The sequence below is a fragment of the Juglans regia genome, chromosome 1 (assembly GCF_001411555.2).
Source record: "Juglans regia cultivar Chandler chromosome 1, Walnut 2.0, whole genome shotgun sequence".
NCBI classification, from domain to species: domain Eukaryota; kingdom Viridiplantae; phylum Streptophyta; class Magnoliopsida; order Fagales; family Juglandaceae; genus Juglans; species Juglans regia.
The window spans coordinates 36,726,047-36,743,083 of record NC_049901.1 but is presented as its reverse complement, the minus strand read 5'-3'; the positions used below and the strand labels follow the sequence as shown (position 1 = coordinate 36,743,083).

Below are 17,037 nucleotides of genomic sequence, written 5' to 3'. Positions count from 1 at the left end.
CCGTCCTCTCCTTGCCGGCAACGCTCGCAATTGTGGGAGCCCAGAGTTGGAAGAACTTTGGTTCGGCGGCTGCCGAAGGAAGAAGAAAGAGTTTGGGGTTTTTTCTTTCAAAACAGAAGGGTTAGGCAATGGGCTCTGGCTCAGTACAAGATAAATAAATAAAAAATCCAACGGGCCACTGTCGTGACTCACCCCAAGAAAAGAAAGAAAACAAAAGAAAAAAATATTAAATTTTATTTTTCTTTTATGTGCATGTTATTATTGTTAAATACATGTATGAATTCTTTAATATTTATTTTGTCTTTTATTTAAATTATTATGCCAAATATAATTTTTTATCCAATATGGTGCAAATGATTTACACCAAAATATTTTCAAAATATATGACTTTTTGTGGCCAACAAAATTTTGGACCTAATTTTTTTCATGTTCCTCTTATTTCATTTTTAGCGAACAAGACTGTGTCGCAAAAAGCTACATTTTGTGGTGGGCAACGCCTGCTCCACATATATAAATTTTATATATATTTATATATATAAATAAATATATATTGTATATAGATATATATAATTTATTAAAGACTTAAAATTGTATTCAAGTCATTGGATTGCATTGACCTCCTAAGCCAATCTTTATATAGGAGGCCAAGTAAGGGTGGGCAGCGGGGCCCCGCCCCGCCTCTGTGTGGCGGGGCGGACCACCCTGTCCGTCAGATGCGGGGGGCGGGGCCACCCGCCCTCATTTGGGCCTCTGTCCGGGGGCGGGGGCAGGATGGGGTGACCCCCGCCCCACAAATACCCCGCTCCGCTTTGCCCCGCCCATATATATATATATTTTATATATATATATATATATATAAAAACGTCGTTTCATACCTGGGTTAATAACGAAATCCTACCCCTGCCGATTCTCTCCCTCGCTCAGTGCTCACTTCCTCAGTTCCTCTCACCCGTGCTGCAACTCGTCTCTCCCTCTCTCTGAGTTCCCGGCGCCGCACCCAGCCACCCAATCCGTCTCTCTGCATCGCCGTCCCCTTCAACGTCGCCGTCGCATGACTCGCATCCGGTCCCTCCCTCTGCATCTCCGTCACCGAAAATTCGAGATTTTGAAGGTAAGAAACTTTATCCCATTTTATTTTTTTGTGATTTATATTTTTAATGTAGATTGGATGAAGGATGGGGTTTATCGGAGATGAAGGATGAGATTTTTGTGAATTGTGTGTTGTGGAGCTTAAATTGTGCATGTGGTTTGGTTTAAACTTTGAATGAGTCAGTGACTCAGTGCATGTGAATTGTGTTTGTTTTCTGTAATTATTTTTTTTGTTTGATTTATACTTTAAAGAGTGCCATATTATTTGTGTCTAAGACTCTAATTAATTCGGATTGGGACCCTTAAATTAATTTAGGGCTCCAATCGGGTTTCAAAGATAAACCCTAAATTAATTTAGGGGTTTCAATCTTTGAAACCCCTAAATTAATTAAATTTTATTGCATGCATACATACCATTTTTAAGTTTTTTAAATTCAATTTTATAACTAAGTAGTGCATGCAATTTATGATCATGAACAATATATGTATGCATTAATCAATAAAATTGTAATGCATATGTGCCTTTGTAGATAGGGCGTACTTTTATGTAATTGGCAGTTGATGCATATTCTTGTTAATAATACTTATTTTACTTATAAAAAAAATTTTGAATTTTTTCTTCTTTTTAATGAAGTTCTAATACTTGTATAAAATGAACCTAGAAAACCCCTACTCTACCATAAGCATTTGTTGTTGGCCAACTCCATGTGTACAATCTTCCAAGTTTTAAATGGTACGTCGGTTCTAATTTATGCAATCCTAAATGAACACATTTGCTAATAGAATTCTTCATGACATCTTTTAAAAACTCCATCCAAAGCTTGGAACAAAGAGCTACTTTTCCAAACTTTGACAATATATAGTTGACATCATTTTTATATGGGGTACACCTATGAAAGGAAAGAAAAGATTAAAGCTGGCCTATGTTGGTATAATTTAATACATTAAATAAGTAGATCTTCAAGGAAAAAAGAAACAAAAATGAGTTGTATATCCCTTGACACCTGCTCATCTATGCTGCAGCAAATAGAAAAGCAAACCAGATTTCATGTTCAAGAAATTTTGAGAAATCAGAAAACAATTAATATGCATTTATTAGACAAGATTTGGAATAATAAATTTATAAACTGTGATTGTTCATATTGAAACAAGAAAACTGATTCATCTTGGGAATAAGAAATCTCAGTCAAATCCTTGTACAAAATTCAAGGCATATAGAAGTATGCCCTATCTACGAAGGCACATTAGCAACTAAGAAATCATGAAGTATATATGATAATTAGCAAAATTGTAATGCATTAATCAATAGAATAACTCATATATACCATATGTGTATATATATACACATATACGTATATACAATAGTAGTAGTAGGACAATACTATGAGTCATGACCTTCCAATCTGAATGTTTGTAAATATCTTCCAATCTGAATGTTTGTAAATGTTTGTATATATATATACACACATATACATATCTTCCATGTGAATATTTGTAAATGTTTAATCCAACCTTTTTTTATGTTCATTATATAGTTGCTATGCTTATAGTCTTTCAAGTCTAACAAACTATATTGTTAATATACTTTATTACATTTATAACCAAAGTACTCAATATATATATATATATATGAATGTCAAATGATACTTTTTTTTATTCTACTTTTTTTTTTATGTTCATTATATAGTTGTTATGTTTTCTATAATTTCAGATTTCTTGTTTGCTTGAGTTCATGGATATGCCAGCAGATTCTAGTGCGAGCTCTCTTTTCCAGGCCGAGGGCACCCCTACTCCTACACCTACACCTACACCTACCCCTCCTACTCATACCCCTACCCCTAGCCCTACGGCACCTTGCCCCGCCCCCAAGCCTAGCAAGAAACATGCTTCAATAGTTTGGAGTTATTTCACCAAACTAGAGGGTGGTGACTCAACTAACCCCCAAGCCAAGTGTAACCATTGTGGAAAAATTTATAGATGTCATTATAGGAAATATGGCACCTCACAATTAAATGTGCACTTAGAAGAGCAATATAAAAAAAGTCAAATATTAAGATCATTACAAGAGAAAAACCAATCTAGGCTAGAAATTGAACTTCAAAAAATGGTAGATGGGACTAGTGGTAGTGCAATTTTGTGGGGGTATACTAAGTATGATCCCGATGAGTGTAGAAGACACCTAGCTTGTATGGTCATAATGGACGAGCTACCTTTTCAAATTGTTGATGGAAAAGGGTTCCAAGTATATTCTCGCTACTTGGAACCAAGGTTTAATATTTCCTCTTGCCACACGGTGGCAAATGATGTAAAAGAACATTTTTACATTGAAAATGAGAAGTTGAGGGGTCAATTGGCCGATCAATTTGTTTGTCTCACCATTGACACTTGGACATCGATCCAAAATTTTAATTATATGTCTTTGACTGTGCATTTTATTGATTGTCTTTGGACATTGCAAAAGAAAATTATAAAATTTTGTAAAATCACCGATCATAAGGGCGAGACAATTGGGAAGGTCTTGGAGGCTTCAATAAAAGAGTGGGGTTTGACCCAAGTTGTTACAGTTACAGTCGATAATGCCTCGTCTAACGATGTTGTATTGGGACATCTGAAAACTTATTTTAGAGAAGCAAATAAGACACTCATGGGTGGTGAGTGTCTGCATGTGAGATGTGCGGCACATATTTTGAATCTGATTGTCACTGATGGTTTAAGGGATCTTTATGACTTGATTGCTCGGGTTAGGACTGCTGTGAGATGGGTGAGATCTTCTCCTTCGAGGTTGGAGAAATTCAAGGTTGCTGCGAGATCTGCGGGTCTAACATCTAATAAGGGCATTTGTACTGATATTCCTACACGATGGAACTCAACATTTCTGATGTTGGAGGCGGCCCAAGAATATAAGCTGACATTTGCATTATTGGGTGACGAAGACATCCAATATGTTAAATATTTTGATGATCACGGGAGATTGGGGAAACTCGTAAAGGATGATTGGGATATTGTAACTATTTTTGTAGAGTTTTTGAGGCTTTTTTACGATGTCACCACAAGGCTATCCAGAACTTTGTACCCTACATCCAATGTTGTATGTCAGCAAATATGTAGGATAAAAGAAGAATTAGATGACATGGTCGCGAGTAGTCACATTAGGTTGCGGGAGATAGCATTAATTATGAGGACAAAGTACGACAAGTATTGGGGAGAATTAACTAGGACTAATATTTTGTTATATATAGCTGTCGTCTTTGACCCGAGGTATAAGTTAGATGGCATGATATTTGGATTGGGCCTTGCATACGGGCAAGTATGGGCGGAGCTTATTGCAGCAAGGGTTCGGAAAACCCTTACTAGATTATTTGATGAGTTTTCCACCCTGCGGGGTGGTAATATTGCAGCACCTACACCTATCCCCTCAGCCTCAGGCTCACAGTTTCCTGAAGTCGAGGTTGAGAAAAGGCGTAGATTGGAGTGGGGTGAGAGGTATGAGCAGACCTCTTTCCTCCGGAGTTCTGTAGAGGCTTAGTCAGATATAGACAGATACTTAGCAGCAGAGATTCTACCATTTTCACGAGATTTCGATATATTAAGTTAGTGGAAGGTGAATGCCGTGAAGTATCCCATCCTTGGAGAAATAGCCCGCACACTTTTGGCCATCTCTATTAGCACAATAGTCTCATGGTCGGCCTTTAGCATCGAAGGGCGTGTATTAGATTCATTTCGGAGTTCATTAGCTTCTGTCACTGTAGAGGCTTTGATTTGCACGCATAATTGGATCAAGGGAACTCCAATTCATATTCCGGATGTTCTTGAGTATGAGGAGGCCGACGTCGAGGAGGAGGGTGATGATCAGTCTGGATCTGATATTTATTTTAATTTCATTTTCTAATTTCTTATTTTAATTTATTTATTTTCATTTAATTGGTATTCATTAATTGGATTTCAAATTTAATACTTATAGTGATACATGAGACGGCGTCTACGGCTACGTCCGATGCAGTATGACTTGCCTACGTCTGGGGAAAAATTCCCTACCCCTGCATATGCGGGGGCGGTGGAAGGGTGGCCCCGCCTCGTAAGGAGCGGGTATCACCCCTAAGGCCAAGACAATACAATAGTCATCCTTAAGTAATGTGGGATTTAGTAGATCCAAAATCTAACTATAATAAGTTTAAGTTATTTTTATATTTATAAATTATATTATAATTTTGGTCTAAAAAAATTTTTTGGACTAAAAATTTTTCTTTTAAACACAGTGTGTTGGCCTAGGCGGGGGCGGGGGAAAAAACCCCATCCCCCGCATGGTGCGGGGCGGGGTGCGAGAAAGGGTACCCCTCGCCCCGCACCATGCGGGTATCACCCCTAGATGAAACTCTGCAAAAGGCTATATACGAAAAATATAATTTCCTGTGCTTTTTAATTTTTTTGTGGCAATATTAACTCACCACAAAACATTCAAAAACAAAAAATTTAAATTACGACTTGTATATAGCCTTTTGCGGCGACATTAAATCGCTGCTGCTACAACATGTGAAAAATAATTTCGGCCAATTCTTTTGCGTTGATAACTATGACTTCTCACAACCAATTTTTTTGTGGCGCCAGTAATATTGGACGCAAAAAGCTAATTTTGTGTATTGGCATCATTTCATTAATTGCGAAAAGAAGTCAACACTAAACTATACTTTTTGAGGCGAAATCATGTTGCCACAAAGATTTTGGATGGAAAAAAAAATCAATTCTAACATTTTATTCATCTTTTACAGCGATATTAATTTGCCGCTAAAGATGTCTTGTCCTAGTGAACTATTTGAGGCAAATTAAACCACCACAAAAGATTGAAATTTCAAACATAAACCCTTTCCCTTTACTGCCCCCCCCTCCCCCTCCCCCCGACCTTGATAGTCTGCCTCCTTCTTCTCTGTGAGTTTACCACCGCCCCTCCTCACGTTGTCCATCTATTGCCGTGCCATCGCCACCTCGCTAGCCAGTGACTCTCTCTCTCTCTCTCTCTCTCTCTCTCTCTCTCTAGAACTCTCACATTGTTCTGCCACCTCTTCAACCCAATCTCTATTTTAGTAAGCTCCCTTCTTCAACTTTTAACCATCCATTTAGAGGTATTTCTATAAATAGCTTGATAAATTTCATTTTGAGATTTGCTTGTTGAGAGTTAACTACTATCGTGTTCTTAGGTGAAATTGTGTTGAGTGAAATTTGAGTAAAATTTGTGTGAATGATTCTCTTGCCCAATTGCTGAAACTTTGTGAACTATTGGAATCTATATGCTATTGTTATATGTTGTTTTTGGTCTTTTGTGAACTCCAGTAACTGTTGTTTGGACATTTAGGCTATAAAACTAGACCAACAATGAAAAACTAGACCAACAATGAAGTAGGAGTTGGTTCAATATGTGTCTGTGAATTAGAAATGAGGAAAATACAGTGTTACCTAGATGCAGTTTTTTTAAAGATTTTTCCAAGCCTTAGTTTTCATGAACAAGTTGGTCCTCTTGTTACAAATATCCTACATCTTCCATTGGAGATTTATGATAAGGAATTCATGTGCCGACCAAACACATTTTTGACTTACTTAAGTTTGAAAGTTCCGAAAACAGTTTTCTAATGTCCCTTCTAATATTTACTTTTACCTCAATAGTTCCTTTTTATTTTTTCTAGACTTGTACATAACTATTTTTTCTCAATAGTTCCTTTTCGACTCGATTTAGGTTGGCCTTTTTAGCTTGTTCAAAGGTGCAAAAGGACTTGAAGATTGGTAAAGTAAGAGAAGGTAAATACCATTTTTCTAGTTCTAATTTATATTGATATCAACTTACAAAAAAGTAAGAGTTGCATCTAGGAAAAAAAAAATTACTCACTTGAATGCTAAGTGTAAGCTATATTTTTAGCCTATTTCTACTGCTGGTTTGTGATTCTGCAACATGCTTATAGTGCATGGAAGCATGTAGTGCATGGAAAAGATCTAAACAGAATGTGATCAAATATATTCTTGCGAAGAGTAGATAAGTTGGAATAACATGAGTTTTAATTTTTTATATGCATCAGCTACTGTCTCATTTCTTCCATTTTTTTCAAGTATGTCTTCCAATTAGTATACTATTTTTAATTGATTTGTAATAGTATCCTTAACTCTATAGAGGAACATCTTTGTGCTGGTATGGCTGGAAACTTATTAAGGATATCTCTTATGTTGGTAGAATGGATAAATTATGTATGCCAGGATTTACAGTCCAATCCTATGGTTCTATTTGCAATGCTATTCCTAGTGTCAAACATATATGGTAAGCTAAATACTACTTTTTGTCAACAAATCTGGATAGTTTTTCCTAAGATAAGAAGACAAAATTCATGATATATAGCTTTTGTCTTTTTTTCCTAAGATATTTTCTGCTTGGTAAGTGTATTTTTTACATTTCTTCACTAGCTCATGTGTATATATGCAGTAAATTAGTTGTTCTTCCTTACCTACATTGTGTATTGCTTTCAAGCATTTGTGTCAATAACTAATTTATACGTCGCTAAAAGGAAGTCTCACAGATTATATTAATAGGTCAAAATCTAATTTACTACAAAATTCTCATATTTCATGATATATAAAAACGAATCTAATTAGATCACTTGATATTTTATCCTTATAGAGTGTCCTAAATTTTTTGGGTCTTCAAGTGTTCTTACTTTAAGGGTATATGTTTCTAGCTTCTTGACCATGGTTGACTGGTTTTTGCTACACAAAAGAGCAACTTTCATAGCAATTTAAATCATTGTCTTTTTTTTTTTTTTTTTGTTGTCGAGCTTCAAATGTCAGATATGTAATCCATTTGAATAGTGAGATAAGATGATAAGATGAGATGAAAATTTAATAAAATATTTTAAAAAAAAATCATTATCTTTCTTATTACTTAAAAAAAATATTTGTATGTTTTACTTATCAATTGTGGCTGAAGCATATCTCATATCAACCTATTCTAGGCAGTCAGTTAAAGAGATATATGTCTTTTTTGCACATGAATAGTTTACTCTGTATTTAAATGCCACCTTTTTTGCAGGTACCAGCTGTTGGGAGATGAATTTAAAGTTCTTATGGTTTGTAATATGCTTCATATACACTTTGGTGCACCCGATCTTCCAGAGTTCAATCCCTCTCAAGAATGCTACACTGATTCTATCTTTTCAACTTTTATCACAAACTTTTGTAACAAATGTATGCAAATTATGTCATTGGCTGAATTTTGTAGGTTTGGAAGAATGATATTAAAAAGCTCTTTTACCATTTTGTTGATCTTGTGCATATTGTGGTGATGCTAGACTTTGCTTGAATGATTTTGAGTTTTGTTAATTTGCTATGTAACGAGTTTTATCACTTTATATGCTACTTTGAAATCTAGTTTGCTTGAAATGATTGTGTTTTGGTACATGTTAGTGTTTTGAAAATGAGTGTTCAATTTATACAAGTATTACCATTGGTAGGCTTCACAGTATTTAGTCCATTTTGTTAATTAGTAAACATTCTAAATAGCTTTAAAATTCTCAATATTGAATATCATACTATCATTGTGAATGTAGAGTCTTTACTTATCAAAACAAATTTGTGAATGTAGGGTTCTTATATTAAAAAGCTCATATGTTACTATCATTGTCAATGCAGCGTTCTTTGGGTGGAAATTTAAAGAAAACAATTATTGCAAATGCTAGCCTATCTATTTGGTCCTATCCTTTCCTTGAGTTTTAGGAGTTTTTTTATTTTTTGCTGTAATTTTTATCTATTCACATAGGCACTTCAGCTTTAATAGGTTTTTGTATTTGCTTTCTCATGTTTCTAAGTCTATGTTTTGGATTATGTGTCTAATATGGATGCCTTCTTTTTTTCTTCTCTTAAATCTAGTTGGAAATCTAGTACAGTTAGACAAATGTGTAATTGCTTTATGTAAAGCACGTCATATAATGTAAGATGTGTATTTTTTTCTTTTTTTGTAAGAGGTTTCAATGCTTTTTATTTATTTATTATTATTTTTTTTGTAACATACTATTTCTGGTGATCTAAATTTTTAGTTGTAAATATTAGTTACGCCAACAAAAATTATTTGCAACCTAATGTAACCATGGTTTGCAGAGTTTTTACGGCTGGTAATATGACTTTTTGTGACAACAAATATCGCCGCAGATATACACGATATTTGCGACCAAAATTTATCATTGCAAGATACCTTTTGTGGCTTTTCTTTCACGGCCACTTTGCGGCCATAAAAAATTGACAAAAATACTAATTTGCAGTGAAATTATCTAATGTTTGGGACGATCTGGAGCATCGCAAATAGCTGTATTTCTTGTAGTAAATTAAAGAAAAGATTGGTTGCCTAAAGGTACGAAAATTTCTGAAATTTTAGAGAAAAATCATTAAACTCCATAGTAAGGTGGATATGGAGTGAACAATTTTATGTGTCAAGATCTACTCCCAAATGAGGATTTTGATGACACTACTAATTCATCCATCAAAAGTTTATCCATTAAAGTAAAATTGAAGTGAACGATTTGTGTGTCAAGATCTACTCTTAGAGGAGGATTTTGATGAAATGTTAGTTCATCTATCAAAGTAAAGTTGGAATGAATAATTTGTATATCAGAGTTTACTCCCAAAGGAAAATTCTGGTGATACAGCTAGTTCATCCACATAATTTAATATTGGAGGGAATACTTTGTATGTCAGAGTTTACTCCAAAATGAGAATTCTTATGATACAACTAGTTCATCCACATAATTTAAAATTGGAGGGAACATTTTGTGTTAGGATTCACTCCCAAAGGAGAGATCTCGATGACACTATTAGTTCATCCATAATGGTTTAAATTATGTTATTGTTTATTAGTGTCGAACTCAAAGCATTAATGTGATTAAAATATTTTTCTTGCAGTAAGTATATAAACATATTTACAAGGTTTTCTATATAGAATGGACTCTAGTATAGAGAAATATGAGCATGTCTAATTTACACTAAGAGTTTTAGACCATGGTTTGTCCATTTTAAGTTTAACATAAATTATTATTGAGAATAGTAATAAGGGTAAAAAAAAATACAATATTTAAGAAGATTGAATTAATTTCTTAATTTTGTACATAATGGTTTACTTCAGAAGCATTATTATTTCATTAAAGTGATGAGATATGAACAAGTTAGTTGCATGGTTGTTAGGTATATACAAATTTATTTTGCTAATTTGTATGAAAAATCATTTTTATCTTTTGGAAAATGAAGGAAATGATGAAAATATAAAACTTGTGTCAATTGAAGTTTAAAAGAAACAAATGCACATAAAGATTTAAGTGCCCTAAGCATAAGATATGATTTGAATGGAAGGGTAAACCTTTTTGTTTTTTTTTTTGTATAAATTTCGAATCAGATCTTATACATGTTTATACATTCTTATTAGATTAAACTCAAGTGCAAATATTCATATATATTTTTTCTGTATAAGTTTCAAATCAATCTCTATAAATATTGATACCTATTTTAGTGGTTGAACTCGAGTACAAATTGTTCAAAATTTTAAATTGTTTCAAAATGTTATTTATGTTTGTTCCATTTTTCCTTCCAAGAAAATTTTTATCTGTCATGCCTTCATAATAGTGCTTTTGTTAAAAAATTTTCATTTTCACTCATGAGGCATGTATTGGAACCAAATCAAAAATAATTTATGAAATTTTTCTACAATTCATGGCATAAAATTTAAAACATAATTTGTGACATAAAAGTTTGGAGAATATCTCCAAGAAAAGTTATAGAGATTAGTAAATAAAATATTTTTCGCATTTAGATTTTCTAATCTCAGAATGTGTGTTGATTTATATAAAATGAAAGCAAATAAAACATATCAAGAAAAAATTGTACAAGGAATAGAGAGTTTCTTGAGATAATGCATATAGATGCATGTAAACTTTTTTCTTTATAATATTTCATAGATAGAAGCATTTCATTACTTTTATAGATGATTTTCATTATATGAATGTATCTATCGCTGATACATGAGAAGTCTTAAGTCATTAGTAATTCTTGAGGTACTTCTCATGGGAGGAATTGCAGTTAGATAGAAATGTGAAAATCATTGAATTAAATTGGATTGAAGTAGTGAATGCCAGGAAAAGTATTATGAGTCAAGCCATAACCATGACCTATTTTGTTAACTTCTTGAAAAGATGTGCATTAAAATTATTAAAGAAAATGACATATATCTTAAATTGTGTGTCTAGTAAGTAGTCTAAAAGACTTATTTTGAGTTGTGCAGTGATAGGATATTTGATTTAAGGCATTTACATGTATGAATAGTCAATCTAAAGTAAGGCTTTACAATCCAAATGAAAGAAAGTTAGATCGTATAATAGTCTATAGGTACATTATTGATTACTCAGGAAAATCCAAATGATTTAGGTTGTATTGTCTCTATTCATAGTTTGAATTTTGAGGAAATTGAAATGCCAATTTCCTTGTGGTTGGCAAAATTAGTGGGAGTATAGAAACTAGAGATGCGATTGTTGTGAAATGCATTCTTGTATTTCGAAAATGCTTATAGTTCATTTTATGATTATCTTAATGAAAATATGGAACAACAAGCAAATGATCATCTACCTTATCAAAGAAACATCGATGAAGAATTGGCCATGGAGACATCAGAATAGGTAATCTCATGTAATTTTCTTTATTTTATTTTTGGTTAGGTTATGTGGATTTTCAAAATTTGAATTTGACAGAAATAAATGAAAGTTCGCATATGTTTTCACAAGTTATAGAAATAAGTGATTTTATAAAACACCGATGCATAAAAGAGTGATTGGAATCTATGAATTACTGTAAAGTTTATAATTTTGTGTAAATTGTCTGAAATGTATAAAAAGTCGACAGTAAATGGGTGTTGGAGACAAAACCCTGGCTTTAAAGGTAATGTTGAAAGATATAAAGTCAAACTTGTAATTAATAATTTCACTCAGAAGTGAGTATTGATTAGAAAGAAATTTCTAATAAACTTGAATGAATTCATTAAGGATCACTATGGAATTTATAGCTCATTAGAGTCTAGACTTACATCAAATGAATGTGAAAATAATTATAGAGTGAAAGTTCGAAGTCTACAAAAAACAAATAAAATGATTACTTTGAAATGGTAATATATTTTTAAAACATTGATATCTGAAATTTGATAATACCAATACTGTTTTGGATTTAAAAAAAATATTTATTGTTAATGTATATACCCTAAGATCAGTGGGAGTATATTTTTATTTATGATCATGCATGTATGTGACTTTTTAGCAAGTATGAATCATGGTTTGTACTATGGCATTAAAGTTGTATCTCTAAAAGACTTTAAAAATGAAATTTATGAATTAGACATCCTTCGTAATTGGGATTGAATCTTAATACCAAGACGAAAACTGTTAGGAATGTCTCAATATATTTGCATAGAGTTTTGAAAGACTTTGCAGGCAGAATTATTGGTCAACAAATGCTTTAAAAATAAAATGTTACAAGCTCAGTATTTTATAGTGCCCTCGAATTGATTAGGATGTTAAGGAAATTATGTATATGATTGTTATAATAAATCTGATGATTGCACAAACTTGTATAAGGTTGAATATCAGTTTTTCAGTTGGCATTCTTGGTTGTTGTAAAAGTAACCCAATGATGTTTGATTCAAAAGTTGTGAAAATAGTGCAAAGTTATTTGAAAGAAATTAAAGACTAAATTGTTGTCTTAAGAAGAACTGATACTCTTAAGGTAACTCGATATTCTGACCCTACTTTGTGTGATTACTCTAATGATGAAAAATATAGTTATGGTTATGTATTTTACTATCTAGTAGAGTTATTTTATGGAAAAATATTAAACAAATCTCTTACTGCTTCATGTGCAATAGAGACTGAGCTTGTGATATGCTTTGAGACCACAATGTATGGTATCTGACTGAGAAAATTTATCTTAGGACTTGGAATTGTCGACTTATAGTCAAGCCACTAAGAATGCATTGCAATAATTCCTCAGAGTATTTTTCTCCGAATGATAAGTATTTAATAGAATTTTAAATACCTAAATATTAAGGAGAAATTACAGAAACAAATATGTCCATAACAATAGTGTGTTAATGATTATACTTTAAAGTACATGTTGAAAAGATGAGTCATATGCTTATACCTATGATGTGAACATGTTAAAGGGATCATTAATATGTTGAGTATTTTATTACTGGATATTGAAAGATATATATTATGGTTGTTTCTATTTTCTTGTCTTTCCACTTTATATATACATTAGATGGTGTAGATGAATAATGATAAGATAATATCTACAATAGACATGAATTGGGACTCAAGGCATTACAGTTTTAGCCTTAATTGTCCCGATTAAAGCGTATTGAATTAAGTTACTAGTGTTGTAGTACATGGGAGGGAATTTGTTGGTCATATAATAGAGGACCGCCATGACTCGCATTAGTACGTAACTTGTTTGACATTGATATTACAGAACTCTTTTAATGTATTATGAGCTATATATGAAAGTTTTCTGGAAATGAATTTGTGCAGTATGGTTAATTTCCTGTAATAAACTCATGAACGAAAAATATTATTTTATGAGTGTATGGGTCAAGTGGGAGAATGTAAGAGTTTTATTTAAACTCTATGTCCCACACACCCATATCCTGATGGGTTTAAAATAGCTCAATACTTATCACTTAATTAATGAGTCACAATAAGATAAACTTAACTCCAATGAGATAATATTAACTATATATCTAATCACAGTGGAACACAAAATCTCTAGATTTCTTGATGGCCAGAAGTCTATAAATAGTACTGAGGGGTTAAGGGTTCTTACTTACAGCATCATTGTGTCTGTACCTATCGAGAGACATTCGAATGTAAAGTTGTTAGGGTGATCCTTCTCTTATAGTCAAGTCAAATTCTTTATCAAATTGTAGTGGAGGGAGATACATTTTCTAATTGTTATTATTTATTATCGTGGATCATAGAAAATTGAAGATCCGATTATTAATGTTTATATTAAAATATTTAACATTTTGAACTAAAAAATAGTGGACAATCTGCAGCATGGCAGCAGCAGCACTAGTTCTCCATCGTCGACTCACTCGCTGTTCACAAAGTTGATCGTGTGATTCTAAGATATTTGGAGAAATAAATACCTATATTCCAAGAGATATTCATAATTGACAAGTACTTATGAATGATCCATGGGAATGTACATATGTCTTCAAACAAATTAAGACATTTTCACAAAAGCATATAGCAAAACAAATCATGTGACAATAGTGAAAAGCAACCAGCTTGGATATTTTATTATAATTAATGAGATATATAGTCGATGGACAAGGTACCCATATTTTGGTTATCAACATGTTCAAATCTACCATAGCCTCATGTATGAGTACTCAGCTCATGTACCCCACAACTTTTATTTGCTTGGATTATAGATCCTAACATGATCTCCTAATTTCTCATTCACACTGATGTTCTCGAGTTCTAATATAACTATACTAATTAAGAGAAAATAATCTAGTTAAATCCAAAAGAGAGATCATATTTTGAGTACTGATCATCAACCATGAACAAGGCCATAAGATAGAGCCATGAGAAGGATCGCAGCTTCCTTCTCGTCTTGAGGGAAAACTCGTTGAAAGGCTGAATTTTTACTCAAACTTATGGTGAAATCCTCCAAACAAAGCTTCTTTCTGCCATGATGATGAGATGGGGTAGTAGTAGTACTAGTGGTAGTAGTAGCAGTAGTACTGAGCTTGCACTTCTTCTTGAATTTCGGAACATAACAATTGCTGGATCTTTTATCCTTGTGTTGCACCTTAGCAGAAGCAGCACTCTTCATAGATGGTGGCTTTTCAACAAGAATCGTGCCATTGGCAGCTGCTGCTATTGCTCGCCTCGCTTTCCTTTGCCGAATTCCACAGGCGTTGCAAAGAGACTGCACCATATATATAACAATGGTAGAACATTAATGGATGAGTTTCAAACAGCAAGGATAAAAAATTGTACGTACGTACGGCTGTGCTTAATTACCTCTAATAACAACAGTAAAGTTGGACGGTTGTGATGATAATTAGAGAGATAACATATATGGAACACATAATATTCCCACTATTTCAATGTGATCTTTAAGATAAGCATTGAAAAATCTATATACCTTGGGGCCTCTCGGGCCACTCCTCCAAAGAGGGGTCTTTGTTGTATTACAGTCTGCACAAACTCTAATTGCGGTGTTGCTGCTGCTGTTCAAAGAATTATTCCTGCTCATGTTATCATTCTCAGAATTATTTGGAGGTTTTGGCTGCTTCTGATCTTCAAAGTACTTCTGCATAGGGTTAAGTGGTGTATCCAAACCCGTTCGTTCTGAAGTTATCATCTTCCTCATCATTCTCATCTTTGAAGGCATCCACTTTGCTGAACTGGTCTCGCTTTGGTCTTCAATTTTATTGATCTCTTTGTTCAAAATAGTGACTTTGAGTCCATTATTCGCACTTTCATCCTTCAGCGTTAGAGGATCACATGATCCATCACCCTGTGAAACAAATTTATCAACCTAAAATCAGGAAAGCGATCATTATTCAGTGAGATCGTACACAAAGCATTAATTAGAAGTAGAAATGATCATTAAGATAAATATATATATATATATATATAAAATTCAGTCACGTAAAATAGGGTCTGTTTACCTCTTGATCATTTTGGAAGTGCTTTGATTCCCTATAGTAGTAACTTCCTCTTTGATCTTGATCAGCATGGTTAAAGGAAATACGGCTGGAAAAAGAAGAAGATGAAGAGGAAGCTTGCGGTTTTGCAAGAAAGAGGTGGTGGTCATGCTGATGATCTTCGTTAAGATCTAAAGGAAAATTAGGAGAAGGTGGTGTTCTATGATAAGGTGGAGTCATGGAGAGAAGAAAAGAAGAAGAAAGATCAAGAAAAGAAAAAAGGGCAAAAGCTAGCAGAACCTTTTTCTTCTTATCCAGTAAAGGTGGAAGATGTTTGAGATGAGAGAGAGAGAGAGAGATCAATCGGAAGCAAAAAAGAGAGTGCAAAAAGGCTTGTATGATGGAGAGCTAAACCTATTTTAAAGAGAGAGGGCATGAAAGAAAGCTGCAGAGATCATCAGGTAGTGGCAGAGATCAGGGCTAAGGTATAATAACACAATAAGACATTCACGTGACTACACAAGAGCCAAACAAATGAGTTAAAAAGACAAACTAAAAGGAGATGTGTGGAATGCTACTTCACAGCCTCATACGACAACCCTATCTCTAAAAGTTTTCAGCCCCTAGCTGCATGTACACACGCCCTAACTACTCTAAATAAGTAAAGAAGAAAAATACATTTATATACAAGCTGGTTGTATGCATCATAGCCACATATATAAAACCTTGATCATGATGTTCTTATACATCTCCATCTAACCAACCACGTGTACAGATTTTGGGGAAAAAATCACATAGCTAGGTTTTGTAAGAGATGATGATCATCAGATGATCATGTTCTCTTCGTTGTGGCGATGCATGTTAGAATACTATTATATCTCCGCACATGCAGTATATTTTGTAAGATCTGCAGGCTAGCTGAGTAATGGAATTTTTTCATCTTGAATCTCATCATTTTTAATCACATGACTAGTTGATGGATTATATATATTTTAAGTGGCATTTTATAATTTAAATGGACGTTGATTTATGAAATCATGTATATATAATTAAATTTGTCATATGATCAGTTGGTGTGACTGGAGAAAAATCAGTCAAGATAAAGAGAAACAACTACTCCAGCCAAAACTATATACTTATAAAGCATATATATATAAATTCTACTAGATGCAAATACTACCATTTTTTATGAAGAAGAGTAGGATTTATTATAAAAAAATTAATTTTTTTTA

At 33.3% G+C, this 17,037-nt stretch overlaps 1 protein-coding gene across 2 annotated transcripts; it reads right to left on the bottom strand.

Annotated features, from left to right (window-relative positions):
* Positions 1–14,408: 14,408 nt before the first annotated feature.
* Positions 14,409–16,460, bottom strand: LOC109009635 (GATA transcription factor 21). 2 transcript variants are annotated; one of them, XM_018990223.2, is made up of 3 exons: positions 15,830–16,460; positions 15,301–15,675; positions 14,409–15,081 (listed from the first exon to the last, which is right to left on the bottom strand). In XM_018990223.2, exons 1-3 carry the CDS (start codon positions 16,043–16,045, stop codon positions 14,704–14,706), a joined length of 969 nt encoding a protein of 322 aa, XP_018845768.1. In that variant the 5' UTR covers positions 16,046–16,460; the 3' UTR covers positions 14,409–14,703. The 2 variants fall into 2 exon arrangements, with proteins under 2 accessions (XP_018845768.1, XP_018845760.1); XM_018990215.2 differs by having other exon boundaries at positions 15,301–15,696; positions 15,830–16,416.
* Between the last annotated feature and the right edge of the window lie 577 nt (positions 16,461–17,037).